This window comes from Pimephales promelas, chromosome 25, assembly GCF_988280905.1.
Source record: "Pimephales promelas chromosome 25, fPimPro1.hap1.1, whole genome shotgun sequence".
Lineage (NCBI taxonomy): Eukaryota > Metazoa > Chordata > Actinopteri > Cypriniformes > Leuciscidae > Pimephales > Pimephales promelas.
The window spans coordinates 1,235,058-1,255,711 of record NC_142793.1 but is presented as its reverse complement, the minus strand read 5'-3'; the positions used below and the strand labels follow the sequence as shown (position 1 = coordinate 1,255,711).

Here is a 20,654-nt window from a genome sequence, read left to right as displayed (position 1 = left end):
CATGCCGGGGCGGCAGTGGCTCAGTGGTTCATGTGGGTTGTCTACAAACCGAAAGGTTGGTGGTTCAATCCTCAGTTCCACCTGACCAAGTGTCGAGGTGTCCATGAGCAAGACACCTAACCCCGGCTGTTCCCGACGAGCTGGATGGCGCCTTGCATGGCTGACACCGCCGTCGGTGTATGAATGAGTGTGTGAATGGGTGAATGTGAGGCAAATGTAAAGCGCTTTGGTGGCCATTAGGTCTATGAAAGCGCTATATAAATGCAGTCCATTTACCATTTACCATTACGGAACGAAAATATAGTTCAAATTTATCTTCAGACAATGGTAACCTATGTAGGATTTAAGGGGCGAACGAAACACAAATTAATCGTCCAGATGATTCGTTCAAACGTAATAGTATTGCTGGGTTAAATAAGAAACAAAACCAAAACATTATCGTCACTCATAAGTAAAATTTAAACCACACCAATTTTGTTTTATTTACTTTTTCATTTTCCAACAAGAACAATTAGCTTTATTTACACAACCTACTACTTTCCCAATAGGCTAGATTCAAAAAGGAACCCAAAATAAACATTTAGCATTTTATAAGTTGATTATATAATTATACATATTGTACTTACCCATGGTAGAATCACAATAATCTCCACACAAAAAAGAGATCAGGTCAGCACTGAGTTGTTTCCCCTCTACTCCTCTGGATGGAAACAATCTGTTGCGGGTTTTGTAGTTCTTTTTATATAAACTACATCCTGTTATATCACGCGATCATGAGTAAATTGTCCTCGTGACTTCAGCTGTCAGTCATGCCGCAGCCGTTCCGCAACAAATCCGGATCTGGTAGGTATTGAAGGACGGCGGAGCACGGAACCTACGCGTAGCGGAGCCGATCCGCAGCCGTTCTGCAGTTGGTGGAAATTAGGGGTGAGACAGACCGCCTTCTTCTTAAGGACCTTTGAACAACCCCTGGTTTGAAATCTCTTAAAACCAAAGAGATTGAGACTCCCAAAACAATTCTTGAAGGACTTATCAAACAGTTCAACTGCTTAATTCTGTATTATGTTTACAATCTATATATTTATATATATATGGCGAGGGGGGAGTGGTTTTGCGAAGTCTGTAGCGGGAGAGAAAGGTCGAAGCTGCGCGGTGAGTTAGCTGGTCAAGCGCAGATGATGAACACCTGTGTCTGATTGCAGTAATTGGTGTGGAGAGACCGTATATATGCCGGTGGGAGTGAGGGAGAGGGACTCGGGACTCATACACAACACTCAAACTGACAGCGGAAGGAACGTATAATAGGTATCATGTCTAAGGCCATGTCCACACGGACACGGGTATTTTTATAACCGTGACTTTTTTTTACGTGGTTCGAGTATCAGGACACTGAAACCAAACATTTTTGAAAACCCCTGCCAGGGTGAGTATTTTCTGAAACGCCGGTTGCAATGTTGTTGTGTAAACATCGAAACCGGAGTTTTTGCACCGCTGACGGCTTCTGATTGGCTAACGTGGCTTTGCGGTTAGGTTTATATCGCCGCCTGCTGGTGTTGCATGCTCTTGACAGCTCTTGTTGTCTTGTTGTTGCATTTTCATGTGGACGGAGGGGTTTTTTTAAACGCAGGAGGGGAAAACTCTGGTTATAAAAATACCCGTGTCCGTGTAGACAAGGCCTAAACTGTAATCTGTGTACTCTCTGCCAGAGCTGGAAAGTCAAGAGATCACAGATAACGCATGATTTACAAATAGAAGGGGAAAAAATGGCACCTCTAAAATAAAGTCAGTGTCCAATTGGTCAGAACTCATCCAGGAGGCTGGACAAACATTTGAGTTAAAAATCTTAGGACACGAACAAAACATTAATTTTACAGAAGATACTTCGAGTAGTCATGGAGGAGCTGGGTGGATTTGTAAGTGTGGATTTCCAGCGGGTTCAGACTGCAAGACTGCCGAATGACTAAAGAAATGTTGTCAGCAAGATTGTAGAAAACTGTACATTGCTTGTCTATTACCCACCAACTAGTACTTATACCAACGAAGGAAATACACACAGTTACAATAGCTTTATATGTGGGAGAGTGTTGCTATAGACGGTGACAATATTAAATTGCAATAGGCAGCAATTCAAAGTCAATGTCACCAGCACAGGTCAGGGCGGACACCAGATGACCGGCCACGCCCCTCACCCGTGCACTACCGCGAGGAGCCGACACCGTCTAAATTAAGTCTAAAAAAGCGATCTTCATTCCTGATGTGTCTGCAGTGTCTTCACAGGTAGGAACGTGGTTGTTTGTAGCGTCTATCCTACCCTTATAGAGCAGTGGGTGAATCAAAGTGCCTTGTGTTCTGTTACAACGTGCGGATTGATTTTTCCCTTTGGACTGCCGTGACTGGGATTCCTCGCACCCCAAGTATGCAGGTTATTTGTATACATGCGTCATGCTCTATGATATTTCTTTTAATTACATGTCGTTTCAGACGTGTAGTATATTCTGTTGAGTAGCGGGGAGGATTCCAGTGCTGGGGTTGCCCGACATTCGCTCATTGACGTTCGCTCATGCAGAGCGCAGCTGTTTTGCTGCTGTCTCAACTAAAAACTATTTGCATCATTTTCATTGTTCCACTCTGGCTGCGGCCGAACAAGAAAGTGTTACTGCTTTTGAATGCAGGTTGACTGAAGGAATATTGCCGTCCTACAGTTTTAGAATGTGTGAGTGTATGTGTACGTGCATGTGTTTATGTGTACAAGGAGAGTGGTGGGTTTTTTTTTCTTTTTAAGTGTTTAATATTTAGTTAAAGGGGAGGTTTACTGCTTTTTTTCTTTGCATGATTGTGTTTGTGGGGTGCGGTATAACATGTATTTGTGTTTTTTTTTTTTTTTTAAAAGTCTTATTTTTCATAAATTTCACATTTATTGTAAGCCGCTTTCTCTCCTGTCATTTGAACGACCGGTGGACTTCCTGAGTCTATGAAACCACTCCCGCAGAAACAGACTCTGGGCTCAGATTGGTTAGTTTGGGCCGGTGTGTAATTGGCTAAACTGTAGTTCACGTTGTCCGCAAAATTCACATCCATTACCTTTACGGGCGACGTTGCATGTGTTCATATCAAATGTAAATAATGGTGTCTATACTTCAGTATCAGTTTGAGCCAGAATCAGACCCAGAAAGCGGCGATGAAGAGAGGCAAGCAGAAGCTCACCACACACGGCTCTTACAAAACGTTTCTGAGTGGTAATTTGTAGGGGTGTGACGAGATCTCGTGCCACGAGATCTCGCGAGACTAAAACATGACGAGATTTCCTGTTGAGTGAAAAGCTGTCTCGCGATATTGCCATGACTGAGCGTGGGGGTGAGATTACAATAGAATATTCCACCGCTACACTGTACACTCACGTTCGCTTAAACTATCGTTTTGCTGTTTTTATAATAAATAATAACCATTATAAACTAATGTAAAAGTCTGCTCTGCTCATCCATTACAATTAATGCATGTAATTGCTGCCAGGCGTTAAATGTGGCAGAAATTATTGAGTTTTGTGTGATTTGTTTTTAGTTTCTTTTTAGAATCCAAAAATGGTATGATAGTTAATGGATTGTCCTGTAATTCAAATTGTTTGATTGACATCCATTTTACTTCATCTGCTCTGCAGTGAAACCACATCCACAAGGCATGAAGTTGTGCAGCCAAATAATACAATTTAAAATTTGGGAGATTCAAGCCGCCTTTGGAATAAGGTGCCTGTAAAGTAAGAAGTTTAACTCTGTGTTTTGTTGTGCCACAGGAAGGAAGTAAGTGATTTATCTAATTCTTTGAAAAAATGACATAGGGACCTTCAGTGGTAAACACTGGAATAGGTAAATAAATTTGGGTAGTAGATTCATTTTTATTGTGTTAATCCTGCCAATCAGGGATAAGGGGAGGTCCATCCATCTTAGTAACTCTTTTTTAGATTTATTAAGCAATGAGGAGTAATTTTCTTCATATATTTTGTCACAAGTGCTACAGATATTGATTCCCAAGTATTTGAAGCCCCCAGAGCACCATTTAAATTGAACTGGAAGTTGAGTAATGTGATGATTTGTCATATGGATTGGGAAAGCTTCACTTTTTGAGTAATTAATTTTGTATCCCGATATAGCACGTTGTATAGTTGCACGTTGTATTGCAATTTGTATAGTGTTTTTTAAGATTAGTCAATAATGAGGGAAATGATGTAATAGGTTTAGAAATAAATACTAATAAGTCGTCTGCATAGAGTGCAAGCTTATGCTCTTCCATTCCAATTTTTATGCCGGTGATGGATATGTCTGATCGCAGGGCAATAGCCAGTGGTTTAATTGCAATTGAAAAGAGCGCAGGGGAAGAAGGGCAACCCTGACGACAGCCATGCGATAAGGAGAAGGCATCCGACAAAAACACATTTCACAGACATGCACAGTCTTGACACTCTTTTGTACGTTGTTATATTATAAACTTACAACTTTGAGTAAAACATCCTTCAGAAATTCAAGCCAATTGTTTTTCTCATGATTTCTAAGTACACTCAACTAATGACATATTACTGTGTACATATACTGTAAATGCATTTTTCAATATGTGAGAAGCGACAATTCCTTATGCATTAATCAATATATTTTAATCAATTAACACAGTATATTAACAAACTTGATTATTTCATGTATTATTCAGGATGTATATAGGCAAATTGTCATTCCTTCAGGGACAAAACAATTTTTTACATCTCACAAGGCTTTTCACTTTTCACAAGGCTTTTTGACCAAAGCACCAATGCAGATATGCATGAGAAAGCAAACACGGGTGTGTCATGGAACATGAAATTGAAAGTTACCAGTGGTCAACAATGGATGGTGTGTTTGAAAAACATATGTAAATTGCCTATAGTGACTCCTTTGACAACCTGCAGTCACTGACAGTTAAAACAACATTGGATTCATAATCTAAAGAAATATATTTGCATGCACATGCCGTATTGGGACCCAACATTGGCACCCTAATGTTCTCTAGTTAAAGGGGTGCTTTACAGCTTTTTTTCTTTGCATGATTGTGTTTATGGGGTGCGGTATAACATGTATTCGTGGTTTTTCTTTTTTTAAAAAGTCTCATTTTTCATAAATTTCACCTTTATTGTAAGCTGCTTTCTCCTCTGTCATTTGAACGACCGGTGGACTTCCTGAGTCTATGAAACCACTCCCCCAGAAACAGGCAATGGGCTCAGATTGGTTAGTTTGGGCCGGTGTGATTGTGATTGGTTAAACTGTAGTGCACGTTGTCCGGAAATTCACGCCCATTACCTTTACGGGCGAGAGTTGCATGTGTGTTCCTGTCAATGTAAATAATGGTGTTGATACTGCAGTATCAGAGCCAGAATCAGACCCAGAAAGCAGCGATGAAGAGAGGCAAGCAGAACCTCACCACACACGGCTCTTACAAAAGTTTCTGAAAGGTATTTCGCCTATATTTTTTTTAACACGTTTGTTTTACACAATAGCATCGAACTGACTGGCTACTATATATACACAAACAGCGTTGGCATTGGTGATGTTTTATATCTCTTATCATGAAAATAAAGAAGCAGGCACGAGTGTGTATATTTTCTTCTCTTTACTACTCTTCTCTTTCTCTCTCCTCTCCTGCCATCTAGTGGCTACACATTAACTCAGCAGACACAACATTTCCCCTTTCTTTGAAGCCTTTTGGTTAGGGTTCTGTCTTTGCAACATTGCAACATAATAACATACTTTATTCCAACCACGAAGTAATGCAGAATTAAATTATTACTTAAAGAAACAACTTATCTAGGTAGTTCCTTTAAAGCTACAATACCTAAGATTATATGCGCTAGAAGTCGCTTCGCTTGATGATGACGCGAAAGAACGCGGAATGATGGAAACTGTTGTTTTCAACTCCACCGTGGATAAATCAGTCAGACGGGAATCGAAAATTAGTTGTCATGGATGAGGTAAAGTTCGATTTCTATAAATGTTGCGTTTAATGATATGCTTGTTTTTCATTAAACTGAAATAACCGCAAGAAATGTAAGGTTTAAAAGTAAATTAGTTATCACAGGTGTTACTGTACGAGTCAAGCTATGGAGGAGAGGGTTTGAAGGGGCATTCCAGGTCTCTTGCAAGGAATTGACGTGGCTGGTCCTCCTTTTTGGTAACTTTATAAAAATACAAAAAATCTATTTAATGTATATTTGACACATCTTTTCATGTCGTGTAAGTATTCAACCACAGCTACAGTTTCACAAAATTAACGTTAAGGTGGTCGCACACCGGACGAGAAGCTCAGCGCCGCGTCGCGCCACGTCTTTAAAATTCGAACTCATTATTCTCTATAAGTGTACACACACCGGCGGTGCCATTCGGCGTCTGTCTGCGGCGCCCAGCAACGGCTCAGGACCGTGTTCAAAATCCTGCTGCGCCACAGAGTGCCATTTACATAGTTTTATATAAAATTTGAATTATTTTTGTCTCAAATCGTTGCTAAGGATCCTGACTTCGCCCTATGCTGCAATATGCATTTAGTTTTGCATTAATTTACAGATATCAGCTGCTTGAATTACAATTTTATTAGATTTTTCAGGTGAGATTCTCAATTCATTCAGTTAACGGATGCCCTGAGGTAAAGTTTTCAGAATGCAGACTCAGCAACGATTGTATTTAATTGTACAGTACAATCATAACATAGAACGTCTCGGGTTCTGACTATAACCCTAGTTCCCTGAGAAGGGAACGAGACACTGCGTCGATAAAATCGACTCTTTGGGGACGCTCCCTAAGCGTGCGCCTCTGAAGTATGAATGAAACTAATCCAATCCTGATTGATGTTGCGTCATGACGTAACATGTGACGGCATACCCGGAAGTATAAAAGTGACGCTGTCACAACACACACTAGCCTCGCGATGAAGCAAGACGCTCAAGGATCTTAAGGGGCATGGCAACATGACGCAGTGTCTCGTTCCCTTCTCAGGGAACAAGGGTTATAGTCAGAACCCGAGACGTTCCCTATCGAGGGAACTCAACACTGCATCGATAAAATCGACTCTTTGGGGAACGAGTGCCCACTAGGCCACGCACCGAACAAACCCGCCCCGGAGTGAAACTGTGTAGGCACTTCAGCAAGGGCTGAGTATGTGTGCACCGGGCGTACTGGGAAGGTGGAGACTGTAAAATCTAATGAAAGTATGAGGGGTAGCCCAGCCGGCTGCCTCACAGATCTCCTGCAGAGGGACTCCCGAAAGAAGGGCCCTAGAGGAAGCCATGCCTAGAGTTGAGTGAGTCCTTAAGGCCAAAGGTGAAGGCAACCCGCGCACCTCGTAAGCCTCAGTAATAGCCTGGACAATCCAGTTACTAATAGTCTGTTTAGTTGCCGGGAGCCCCCTCTTAGGTGACCCAAAACATACTAACAACTGGTCCGACCTTCTCCAAGAAGCGGACCTTTCAAGGTATACACTCAAAGCTCTGATGGGGCAGAGCAAGTGAAGCCTCTCTTCTTCCACCGACACATGAGGTGGAGGATGGAAGCCTGAAGGACTATAGAACGAGCCGTATTTGAAGGAACTTTAGGCACGTAGCCTGGACTCGGGTGCAAAAAGGCCTTTACTCTGCCAGGGGCAAACTCCAAGCAAGCTGGCGTTACCGCCAGGGCCTGGAGATCTCCCACCCTCTTAAGTGAGGTAATCTCTAAAAGAAAGACCATTTTTAGTGTTAAGTCCTTAGGCGAAGCCGACTCTGAAGGTTCGAAGGGGGCCAAGGATAACCCTTCCAGAACTATTGCCAGGTCCCAGGCCGGAACCCTGGACCTGGTCGCCGGCCTCATCCTCCAAGCACCACGGAGAAACCTAATGAACCTCCCCAGAGGTCCACCATCTATTGGCGCGTAGAAAGCCAAAATGGCAGCCATGTACACCTTAAGAGTGGATGGGGAGAGACCCGCAGAGAAGCGATCTTGGAGAAATTCCAGAACTGAAGCCACCGGGCAGTTTACTGGATCTAACCCCTGTTCTCTACACCAAGTAACAAACACATTCCACTTGAGGCCATATAATCTCCTGGTAGACGGAGCCCTAGAGCTAAGTATGGTTTCGACCACTCCAGCTGATAAGCCAGCATTCAGGTACTGAACCCCCTCAGAGGCCAGACCCACAGTTTCCACAGCTCTGGGCGAGGGTGGAAGATTGTGCCCTCCGCCTGAGACAACAGATCCCTCCTCAGAGGAATCGGCCACGGCGGAGCTATGAGGAGTGATATTATGTCCTAAAACCATACTCGCGTTGGCCATCTTGGGGCAACCAGAAGTAGACTGATGCCCTCCTGACGGACCCTCTCCAGGACTTCCGGGAGCAGAGCGATCGGGGGAAATGCGTACAGGCAAAGCCTCGGCCAGGCCTGTACCATGGCATCCAACCCCAGTGGGGCTGTTCATGCACCAACAGCAACATTACACACTATTTAAAATGAAAAAACTGAAATCGCAATCAACCCCCCCCCCCTTTAATTTTTGTATTTTTGTTATTTTGTATTAGTGTTTCTACAGTGAATTGTGTAGTTAATCATTCTATGTATATGTTTTTGTTGTTTATTTTCGTGAGTGTCCAAAAGCAAAGGGGCGGGGCTTGACTTGTGGATTATCTTGAGATGTGCCTTGCATGTGTGTGAAGGTGATACTGATTTGGTTATTGGTCGGTTTAGTTGGCGCCATGACCAAGTATTGCAATGTTTGGCTTTAGCATTGGAAGTCAAGCATAGTATGACCAATAAGTTGCCGCCTGTTCTAAAAAAACATTACACGAAGAAGGCAATATTCCTCCGCCCAGGCGAGCAACCACCAAGAAATGGTGTTAACACCAATTCTCGCCCAGGACAACTGGAGGCTGCTAAGGACTGGAAGATGCTGGCTGATCTTGATCAATGGCTTATTCTTCCACCTGAGGTTACTACCACTATCCTCCGACCAGATATTGTTTTGTGGTCTGGATCAGCATGCATTGTTCAACCGTTTACAGTTTAACAGTGCCATGGGAGGATGCGGTAAATGAGGCATATGAGAAACTGCGGTATGCTCATCTGGCCACTGAAGCAGAACAGCGAGGATGGATAGTACAGGTTTATCCAGTGGAAGTGGGCTGTCGAGATTTGTGGCACAATCTATAACCCGGTTCCTCAGAGACGTCGGATTCAGTGGCCAAGAGTTGCGTCACACAGTAAAGAACTTATCTAAAGCAGCAGAGAGGAGCAGCAACTGGCTGTGGTTGAGAAGGAAAGATTCTGACTGGCTGTGTACAGGCCGCCACGCTACGGTTTTATAGAATTCTTGAAGAACTTGAAGAGTCTGTTGGTTTATTAGTATTTACAGTCATTGCTTCCCTGTGTATATTGCATGAATGACGGGTGGTGTTTGGGCAGATATTGAGTTTTGCGGTAGGTGGTATGCCATACGGAACCGTTGCCACAGAAACTGCACTGGGCTAGTCAACGAAACACTGAGGACGGAAGGTGCCAACTTGAAGACCCTAGAGATGTCCCTTACTCGGCTCAATCCAGACGGTTGTGGTGCTGGTCACTGGGGAAACCACACTGTAGTTGCAGCCGACGTGTGTGCTGACGCGCCAAGTACACTGCAGCCGTTAATGCCAGACAGAAGAAGATTCACATCACCATGTGGAAAGAAGCATAAATGGATGGAGAAATATAGTTTACTGTGAAGCTACATCTTAGGCTACGTTCACACTGCAGGGCTTAATGCTGAATTCCGATTTTTTGAAAAAATTCGATTTTTTGGCAAGGCCGTTCACATTTCCAATTAAATGCGACCTTTTGTGATCTCCTGTGTGAACGTGAAATGACCCAGAAGTGACCCGCATGTGCAGAAGAGTAATCAATGGTCAACGACGTCACTTGTTGTTTGCGGAATAGTTCTTTTTTTCCATATGTTGCGAGCTTTTGTTTTATTATTATTATTGCCACAGCCCATATACAAACACAGACAACAATTATTTTATCGACGGGCAAAGTTTGCACATAAATGTAAGATTTTTCTGATCCTAACCGACCTCGTCATAAAATCCGTTTAATTGATAGTGCGCGTCCTCTGCGCTCCTTGCTTTGTCACCGACGCCCGCGGTGTGACACTGGTGGCTGGTGTTGTCAGATTGAATGTTTTTTCGCTACATTTTAAGGCATGTTTACATGTGTTTTAGCCAGGTTTTCACCTGAAAGGTTCTATAGAAATCTGGCACCCTACTGTACAAAGTTAAACTGACAGAGAGCGCACGTTCACAGACACCAGAATGTGTTCACAGTAATGTTCATCAGGCAGTAACAGTATATGAACGCGTTCATGCACTATCGTTCATTGAACGCGTTCAGGCACAACAGTTAGCGTGTATTGGCTAGCTACTGGTGCGTGCAATGACGTGCGGGTCGGATATATGTGACCTGGCCGTTCAGATTGAAGTCGCATTTCAAAAGATCGGATACATATCGGATTTGGACCACATACCCAAGTGGCCTGGGTCGCATTTGAATAGATCGGATCTGTGTCGTTCAGACTGTCATGAAAAAATCAGATACAGGTCGCATAGGGGCAAAAAAATCTGAATTAGGTCGTTTCAGCCTGCAGTGTGAACGTAGCCTTAATTTTGCTAATCTTGACGAAATCCGAGTACAAATGAGCATGACGTTTTAACATCTACTCTTGTGTAATGGAAATCATTTAGTGTTTACTGTTCTGTTGTGATTTAAAGGGTTTCTAAGATCACCGTTGTGCTGAAAAGTGGAACCTTTCCTTAAGTCCAATAGACCAAAAAACATTGAGAATATGCTGCATGTGGTTTTATTTAAAAGGTAATACCTGTATTGCAGTAATTTCTACTACTTTAATTAATTTAATTTATTCAGTTGCGTTTCAGACATGCACAGTCTTGACACTCTTTTGTACGTTGTTATATTATAAACTTACAAATTTGAGTAAAACATCCTTCAGAAATTCAAGAAAATTGTTTTTCTCATGATTTCTAAGTACACTCAACTAATGACATATTACTGTGTACATATACTGTAAATGCATTTTTCAATATACGAGAAGTGACAATTCCTTATGTATTAATCAATATATTTTAATCAATTAACACAGTATATTAACAAAATTGATTATTTCATGTATTATTCAGGATGTCTATAGGAAAAGTGTCATTCCTTCAGGGACAAAACAATTTTTAACATCTCACAAGGCTTTTCACTTGAGCTTTTTGACCAAAGCACCAATGCAGATATGCATGAGAAAGCAAACACGGGTGTGTCATGGAACACGAAATTGAAAGTTACCAGTGGTCAACAATGGATGGTGTGTTTGATAAACATATGTAAATTGCCTATAGTGACTCCTTTGACAACCTGCAGCCACTGACAGTTAAAACAATATTGGATTCATAATCTAAAGAAATATATTTGCATGCACATGCCATATTGGGACCCAACTTTGGCACCCTAATGTTCTCTAGTTAAAGGGGTGCTTTACAGCTTTTTTTCTTTGCATGATTGTGTTTATGGGGTGCGGTATAACATGTATTCATGGTTTTTCTTTTTTAAAAAGTCTTATTTTTCATAAATTTCATCTTTATTGTAAGCTGCTTTCTCCTCTGTCATTTGAACGACCGGTGGACTTCCTGAGTCTATGAAACCATCCCCCCAGAAACAGGCAATGGGCTCAGATTGGTTAGTTTGGGCCGGTGTGATTGTGATTGGCTAAACTGTAGTGCACGTTGTCCGGAAATTCACGCCCATTACCTTTACGGGCGAGAGTTGCATGTGTGTTGCTGTCAATGTAAATAATGGTGTTGATACTGCAGTATCAGAGCCAGAATCAGACCCAGAAAGCGGCGATGAAGAGAGGCAAGCAGAACCTCACCACACACGGCTCTTACAAAAGTTTCTGAAAGGTATTTCGCCTATATTTTTTTAACACATGTTTGTTTTACACAATAGCATCGAACTGACTGGCCAGCCCGTTCTCATCCTTTAACGTCATATAGAACGCTATATGAAAAAACGGCACTATACTACGCACATGGCACCCTTTATCGTTAATAACTACAAATTCCGCATTTGTCCAGGACTACACGCAGTACGAGCGGAAACCGAGGTAAGCGGATATGACGCGATTGACTGGCGACTCCCAGCTCACCCCTGCTCACACGCCCCGTTTCCTTGGTTAAAATCTCAATTTTTTCGCGATTTAAACATTGTTTGAAACATTTGGAATATTGTAAGTTATCATTTTAACTAAATATATAACACTGGCCTTATGATTTGGGGATATTTTATTGCAAAATCTTAGGTATTCCACCTTTAAGTACAAACTAACTTTATTTTGGGCTATCCAATTAAATTGAATGAAAGCAGTCTGTGTATTCCAATGTTTAGTTTGATTGATGAGGTGTGTGTGTGTGTGTGTGTCTCCTGCAGCTGGTCCCACAGTGAAGCCCTCAGTGTCTCTGCTGCCGCCCTCTTCTCTGCAGATCTCTGGAGACTCAGCCGCACTGCTCTGCCTGCTCAGCTCTTACTCTCCACAGGGGGCGCTGGTGAGCTGGACACTGGACGGGTCAGAGGTCACCGAGGGGGTTCTGACCAGCGCAGAGAGCCAGCAGGACGGCCGCTACAGCCGCAGTAGCGTCCTGACCCTCAGCAAAGCACGCTGGGAAGAGGGAGAGCTGTACGTCTGCAGAGTAACACATGATGGAGCTCCTCATGAGGTCTCGTTCCACAAGAGCTCTGAGTGCTGATGTTTCTCTCCTGAAGATGAGCCGTATCTGAGTGTCCTGTGTCAGGCAGGATTCACATGAGTCTAGTGCTGCAGCTGGAGTGCTTTACAACTCAATACTCAAACAGTGTGTGTGTGTGTGTGTGTGTGTGTGTGTGTGTGTGTTTGCTGCAACATTCAATAAAGCTTCTCAACAAGTTCACTTTGTGTCTGACAACATCATTCAACTAACAGATGAAGATGCAGGAGCTTTTCAGAAGGTTGATGTGGCAGTAAATGTCAAATAAAGCTCTTGGGGTTTGAACATGGTCTCTGGAGACAGAGCTGCTCTATTCTGAGAGATCACAATCACTCCACCCTGACAATGCAAATGGGCTTTCAGTCTCACTCTCTGATTGGTCACATCATCTGGACTGGAACACTTTCACTTCTACATTAGTGAAGCAGTGCAGAAAAACTGATTATTAAATTTATAGGAGGTTACAAACTTAATTATATAAAAATATCATAAACAAGCTCAAGATCAATAATCAGCCGATGGTGTCAATATTGTCATGATCCTGGTTCTTTCCTTCTGTTTTCTTTCCTTTGTCTCCCTCTGCTGGTTATGCTACGTCATTTCTTCTTTTTCCCCTTTTACACACACACACCCATTATCACTTCCTCTCATTACCGTCAGCTGACTCTCATGTTCTCATCAACTACACACCTGTTCTCTATCTTCCCCTTATTTCCATGCTACTTCTAGCTCTCTCTTTCTTGTCTGATTTGTCAGATTATTGTTTGAGCTTCATGCACGTTTGATCGCTACATAGACAGTTGTCTCCCCAGTCCTGTCCTGTCTTGAGTGTCAGAACGTCACAGTTATCTACTGCTGTGTTTTACCACTTCTGTGCCGTACCCAGCCATCACCGTGGAGTGTAGCAGAGGGTCCGCCTTCAAGCCCGCTGTCCTGACTTCATTACATCCGAGCCTTTAGGTTCTCCGGCTGAGGTTGTCGCTCTTCGTTTGAACTATTAGAATAGCATCACTCAGTTTTCCTTTTGCGAAAGAGACCTTTTCTGTTTATTTAGCCTGTGAGGCGGTGTCTTATTTTTCATTAAAAGATTTACCTGCTATATTCTCTGGACCCCTCTATTCCTTGACATGTACGACTGATCTCGCCGCCCAAACAGCCCATTTGAATGAGAGAGAGAAATGTTTTATTTTAGGCTCCAATCCTTATTTGTCCCCCATTTTGAGTGAAGCATCTTTGTAATACATTAGTAATACATGAATAATAGCGTGATTAGTAGTTATTAGGTAAAAGAGTATAATGTAGATGCATTAGGAACACAAGCAAGACTACGAGCTGAAACTACTTGATGTTGTTGATCTGTCAGTCTATCGGGGGAATGAAGAGAGAATAAACCGTGCTTTATACAACCCTCCTCTCCATCGTATGATAAAGTCCTGCTGATCCAGAACGCCAGCAGAAGCATCAACACTACATCAACACATCTTTAATAAAACTCTGTTCACCGCATGTGTTTTATGAGCAATTGATGAATCAAGAGTTGTCTCTAATAAAGCTGAATGCCATAGAAAGGACGGGTGTGTGAGTGAACAGAATGGCATTGACTTCATGATGTTGAAACTGAAGTGCAGGTCCGTGAATGAGACGCAGGCTTTAGCACTGAAACACAGCAGGCAAACGCTGCACTACTGACTCCAGAGTGTTCGTCCCGTGTGTGTGTGTCGAATCCTGATGTGTGTCAGTTCTACAACAGCAGTGAACAGACTTCATTAACCCTCCGACATCAGGCCTGATGAACATGTACAGGACACAGTCAGCCAGCGGGTTCAGAAACAGGAGACATTCAGACAAACTCCAAAATATAACAAGCAAATCATAGAAAGAATAAAAGTAATCATGGAAAAACTCCTGTATAATGATCAGGATTATGTTGGGGAGAATGAGAAAAGTGTAAGTCAGAAGCACCAGGAACAAACTGCCCAAATTCTTTTTGCGCTTTACAGAAGTAAGAGATATTGAGCGTGAAAGACCGAGACAAGTGCCGATAAAACACAGAATGATTATCGGGTAGGGGATTAAAAAGGCGATCGCTCGGGACAGAGGTGTAAACAGCCGATAGTAGTTAAAGTCTGCAAAGATCAGAGGAACAAACCAGACGATCACAGAAATAACACAGCAGACTTTCAGTGAATGATGAGTTCTGTACCAGATAGGATGAGAAACCAGAAGATATCGTTCAAGAGCAACACATGCCATAAAATACAGACCCACAATCAAACTATACAAATATGCCCTATCCACCTTCTCTGACTCTGTGATTGTGTCTGTTAATATACAAATGATCTGAATGAGATCTGACAGAATCAAATGAATAACAAACACTGGAGTGGAGCGCTGAGATTTGAGAAGAGCACACAACGCACACAGAGTTACGATCATGACTACAATCTCAATGCCGGCAATGGTCCTGAAAATGATTGGTTCTGCAGCATCAAGTTTCCTGTAAAATTCCCTCATTTGACGGATCCGTTCATCATAACCTCCACCCGATCCGTTGATATTATAACCTCCTCCACCTGATCCGCTGATATTATAACCTCCTCCACCTGATCCGCTGATATTATAACCTCCTCCACCTGATCCGCTGATGCTGGTGTTTTGTCCCATTGTCTTCACAGGCACTAAATAACAAACCAGTCATTAGTTTAAAAAACATGCTTTCATTTACTATTGTAAACATATATTTATCTTTATTAAAACCAACAGGGAAAATAATGTGTAAATAATAACTCAATAATATATAATAATAACACATAAGTTGTTTTCTGTGTGATTGTTGAAAGTTTGCTCAGTTTGCTTGACATGTTGTTTAGAGGAGTGTGTGTAATGTTAGAAAGCTTGAAATACATGAAATGTCAGATTAAAGTTTGTAAATCCTCCATGTGAACAATATGACAGAAGCAAGAATGCTGTTGTTGTGAATATTCAGTCCAGCACAGCTGCAAGTGTACAATGGTTTATTAAAGGAGGAATAAATCTTGAAGAACTTACATTACTGACAGGAGTGTGTGTTTGGTCTGCAGGTCAAAGCAGAAGTTTGTGGAATAACACACAGACTGACAGATGTTTCACAAGTTTCCACTGCCGTGTTTAAAGAGCTCTTCATTCACTGCACACACTGGAGAAACACACATCTTAAAGCTTGTTGATCTAACGGAGGAAATGCCTGAGATTACACACACACTATTTGACCCAACGTGTGAAACTGGAATGACCTTAAACACACAATGAACCAACAATGATAGAGTGAAAAACCAGTCTAACTTTCACTAATGGTTGGGCTCAACTACGACGACTGAAGTAATGTGAAAATGCTTTATATCTGACGCTTTCACTATTAAAGTTCACTAGCGTTTATTCATATCCTCAGTAAAAGAAGAAACCCATGAATGATGGCGAGAGAAAGCACAAATACTCTGATCTCTCTAAAATATTGGTTCTTCTGCTGCTCTGTTTCTGTCAGAAATGTAAATCTGTGTAGCTGACTGACTGAAATCACACACAATGTTCACCTATTATGCAAAATTTACTTTTATGTGGTGTTTGAACATAAATGTGTGTTGGCAGTGTGTGAGCAAAACCACCCTAGAATGATAAAAATCCACTCAGGCATGTTTACACGACGGGAAAATGCAGATATTTTCCTGCGGATTGGCCTCTCGTTTACACGAACACATCATTTTTATCACAGATTATTTCTAAAAACTCCGGCCTAAGTGGCCTAACTTAATTTTTCGCCCAAAAAAAAAACGTAAGGGGTACCACTGTCGTTTTTTTTTTCGGGCCCGATTTTTGAGTTTCGATATTTCAGCTCTGGAAGGGGATAGAGCCTCCATTTTTGCACTCAGGTCTAAGTCTCATGGCCCTCTATCAGAATCCAGAGTTTTGGGAAGATAGGAGAAACTTAATTTTTCGCCCAAAAAAAAAAAACGTAAGGGGTACCACTGTCGTTTTTTTTTTCGGGCCCAATTTTTGAGTTTCGATATCTCAGCTCTGGAAGGGACTAGAGCCTCCATTTTTGCACTCAGGTCTAAGTCTCATGGCCCTCTATCAGAATCCAGAGTTTTGGGAAGATCAGAGAAACTTAATTTTTCGCCCAAAAAAAAAAAAAAAACGTAAGGGGTACCACTGTCGTTTTTTTTTTTCGGGCCCAATTTTTGAGTTTCGATATCTCAGCTCTGGAAGGGGCTAGAGCCTCCATTTTTGCACTCAGGTCCAAGTCTCATGGCCCTCTCTCAGAATCCAGAGTTTTGGGAAGATTGGAGAAACTTAATTTTTCGCCCAAAAAAAAAAACGTAAGGGGTACCACTGTCTTTTTTTTTTCGGGCCCAATTTTTGAGTTTCGATATCTCAGCTCTGGAAGGGGCTAGAGCCTCCATTTTTGCACTCAGGTCCAAGTCTCATGGCCCTCTATCAGAATCTAGAGTTTTGGGAAGATTGGAGAAACTTAATTTTTCGCCCAAAAAAAAACGTAAGGGGTACCACTGTCGTTTTTTTTTCGGGCCCAATTTTTGAGTTTCGATATCTCAGCTCTGGAAGGGGCTAGAGCCTCCATTTTTGCACTCAGGTCTAAGCCTCATGGCCCTCTATCAGAATCCAGAGTTTTGGGAAGATTGGAGAAACTTAATTTTTCGCCCAAAAAAAAAAAAACCGTAAGGGGTACCACTGTCGGTTTTTTTTTCGGGCCCAATTTTTGAGTTTCGATATCTCAGCTCTGGAAGGGGCTAGAGCCTCCATTTTTGCACTCAGGTCTAAGTCTCAAGGCTCTCTATCAGAATCCAGAGTTTTGGGAAGATTGGAGAAACTTAATTTTTCGCCCCCCCAAAAAAAACCGTAAGGGGTACCACTGTCGTTTTTTTTTTTCGGGCCCAATTTTTGAGTTTCGATATCTCAGCTCTGGAAGGGGCTAGAGCCTCCATTTTTGCACTCAGGTCTAAGTCTCATGGCCCTCTATCAGAATCCAGAGTTTTGGGAAGATTGGAGAAACTTAATTTTTCGCCCCCCCAAAAAAAAACGTAAGGGGTACCACTGTCGTTTTTTTTTCGGGCCCAATTTTTGAGTTTCGATATCTCAGCTCTGGAAGGGGCTAGAGCCTCCATTTTTGCAGTCAGGTCTAAGTCTCATGGCCCTCTATCAGAATCCAGAGTTTTGGGAAGATTGGAGAAACTTAATTTTTCGCCCAAAAAAAAAAAACGTAAGGGGTACCACTGTCGTTTTTTTTTCGGGCCCAATTTTTGAGTTTCAATATCTCAGCTCTGGAAAAGGCTAGAGCCTCCATTTTTGCACTCAGGTCTAAGTCTCATGGCCCTCTCTCAGAATCCAGAGTTTTGGGAAGATTGGAGAAACTTAATTTTTCGCCCAAAAAAAAAAAACGTAAGGGGTACCACTGTCGTTTTTTTTTCGGGCCCAATTTTTGAGTTTCGATATCTCAGCTCTGGAAGGGGTTAGAGCCTCCATATTTGCACTCAGGTCTAAGTCTCATGGCCCTCTATCAGAATCTAGAGTTTTGGGAAGGTTGGAGAAACTTAATTTTTTTGCCAAAAAAAAAAAACGTAAGGGGTACCACTGTCGTTTTTTTTTCGGGCCCAATTTTTGAGTTTCGATATCTCAGCTCTGGAAGGGGCTAGAGCCTCCATTTTTGCACTCAGGTCTATGTCTCATGGCCCTCTATCAGAATCCAGAGTTTTGGAAAGATTGGAGAAACTTAATTTTTCGCCCAAGAAAAAAAAAACGTAAGGGGTACCACTGTCGTTTTTTTTTTCGGGCCCAATTTTTGAGTTTCGATATCTCAGCTCTGGAAGGGGCTAGAGCCTCCATTTTTGCACTCAGGTCTAAGTCTCATGGCCCTCTATCAGAATCCAGAGTTTGGGAAGATTGGAGAAACTTAATTTTTCGCCCCAAAAAAAAAAACGTAAGGGGTACCACTGTCGTTTTTTTTCGGGCCCAATTTTTGAGTTTCGATATCTCAGCTCTGGAAGGGGCTAGAGCCTCCATTTTTGCCCTCAGGTCCAAGTCTCATGGCCCTCTATCAGAATCCAGAGTTTTGGGAAGATTGGAGAAACTTACTTTTTCGCCCAAAAAAAAACAAAACGTAAGGGGTACCACTGTCGTTTTTTTTCGGGCCCATTTTTTGAGTTTCGATATCTCAGCTCTGGAAGGGGCTAGAGCCTCCATTTTTGCACTCAGGTCTAAGTCTCATGGCCCTCTATCAGAATCCAGAGTTTTGGGAAGATTGGAGAAACTTAATTTTTCGCCCAAAAAAAAAAAACGTAAGGGGTACCACTGTCGGTTTTTTTTTCGGGCCCAATTTTTTTGTTTCGATATCTCAGCTCTGGAAGGGGCTAGAGCCTCCATTTTTGCACTCAGGTCCAAGTCTCATGGCCCTCTATCAGAATCCAGAGTTTTGGGAAGATTGGAGAAACTTAATTTTTCGCCCAAAAAAAAAAACGTAAGGGGTACCACTGTCTTTTTTTTTTCGGGCCCAATTTTTGAGTTTCGATATCTCAGCTCTGGAAGGGGCTAGAGCCTCCATTTTTGCACTCAGGTCTAAGCCTCATGGCCCTCTATCAGAATCCAGAGTTTTGGGAAGATTGGAGAAACTTAATTTTTCGCCCAAAAAAAAAAAAACGTAAGGGGTACCACTGTCGTTTTTTTTTTCGGGCCCAATTTTTGAGTTTCGATATCTCAGCTCTGGAAGGGGCTAGAGCCTCCATTTTTGCACTCAGGTCTAAGCCTCATGGCCCTCTATCAGAATCCAGAGTTTTGGGAAGATTGGAGAAACTTAATTTTTCGCCCAAAAAAAAAAAAAACGTAAGGGGTACCACTGTCGTTTTTTTTTTCGGGCCCAATTTTTGAGTTTCGATATCTCAGCTCTGGAAGGGGCTAGAGCCTCCATTTTTGCACTCAGGTCTAAGTCTCATGGCCCTCTATCAGAATCCAGAGTTTTGGGAAGATTGGAGAAACTTAATTTTTCGCCCAAAAAAAAAAAACGTAAGGGGTACCACTGTCGTTTTTTTTTTCGGGCCCAATTTTTGAGTTTCGATATCTCAGCTCTGGAAGGGGCGAGAGCCTCCATTTTTGCTCTCAGGTCTAAGTCTCATGGCCCTCTATCAGAATCCAGAGTTTTGGGAAGATTGGAGAAACTTAATTTTTCGCCCAAAAAAAAAAACCGTAAGGGGTACCACTGTCGTTTTTTTTTTTCGGGCCCAATTTTTGAGTTTCGATATCTCAGCTCTGGAAGGGGCTAGAGCCTCCATTTTTGCACTCAGGTCTAAGTCTCATGGCCCTCTATCAGAATCCAGAGTTTTGGGAAGATTGGAGAAACTTAATTTTTCGCCCAAAAAAAAAAAAACGTAAGGGGTACCACTGTCGTTTTTTTTTCGGGCCCAATTTTTGAGTTTCGATATCTCAGCTCTGGAAGGGGCTAGAGCCTCCATTTTTGCAGTCAGGTCTAAGTCTCATGGCCCTCTATCAGAATCCAGAGTTTTGGGAAGATTGGAGAAACTTAATTTTTCGCCCAAAAAAAAAAAACGTAAGGGGTACCACTGTCGTTTTTTTTTTCGGGCCCAATTTTTTTGTTTCGATATCTCAGCTCTGGAAGGGGCTAGAGCCTCCATTTTTGCACTCAGGTCCAAGTCTCATGGCCCTCTATCAGAATCCAGAGTTTTGGGAAGATTGGAGAAACTTAATTTTTCGCCCAAAAAAAAAAACGTAAGGGGTACCACTGTCTTTTTTTTTTCGGGCCCAATTTTTGAGTTTCGATATCTCAGCTCTGGAAGGGGCTA

General features: G+C 42.2%; 1 protein-coding gene and 1 pseudogene across 1 annotated transcript; one reads left to right on the top strand and one right to left on the bottom strand.

The window, feature by feature from the left end:
* Positions 1 to 809: 809 nt before the first annotated feature.
* On the top strand, positions 810 to 12,816 carry LOC120468075 (immunoglobulin lambda constant 7 pseudogene; annotated as a pseudogene).
* Positions 12,817 to 14,039: 1,223 nt separating this feature from the next.
* LOC120468092 (uncharacterized) lies at positions 14,040 to 15,984 on the bottom strand. Its single transcript, XM_089127734.1, has 2 exons — positions 15,862 to 15,984; positions 14,040 to 15,491 (listed from the first exon to the last, which is right to left on the bottom strand). The coding sequence occupies exon 2, from the start codon at positions 15,475 to 15,477 to the stop codon at positions 14,464 to 14,466; it is 1,014 nt and encodes a 337-aa protein (XP_088983860.1). The 5' UTR covers positions 15,478 to 15,491; positions 15,862 to 15,984; the 3' UTR covers positions 14,040 to 14,463.
* Between the last annotated feature and the right edge of the window lie 4,670 nt (positions 15,985 to 20,654).

Bases quoted from the DNA above. Each gene is read 5' to 3' on its own strand.
- LOC120468092 (XM_089127734.1), bottom strand. From the start codon at position 15,477: ATGGGACAAAACACCAGCATCAGCGGATCAGGTGGAGGAGGTTATAAT.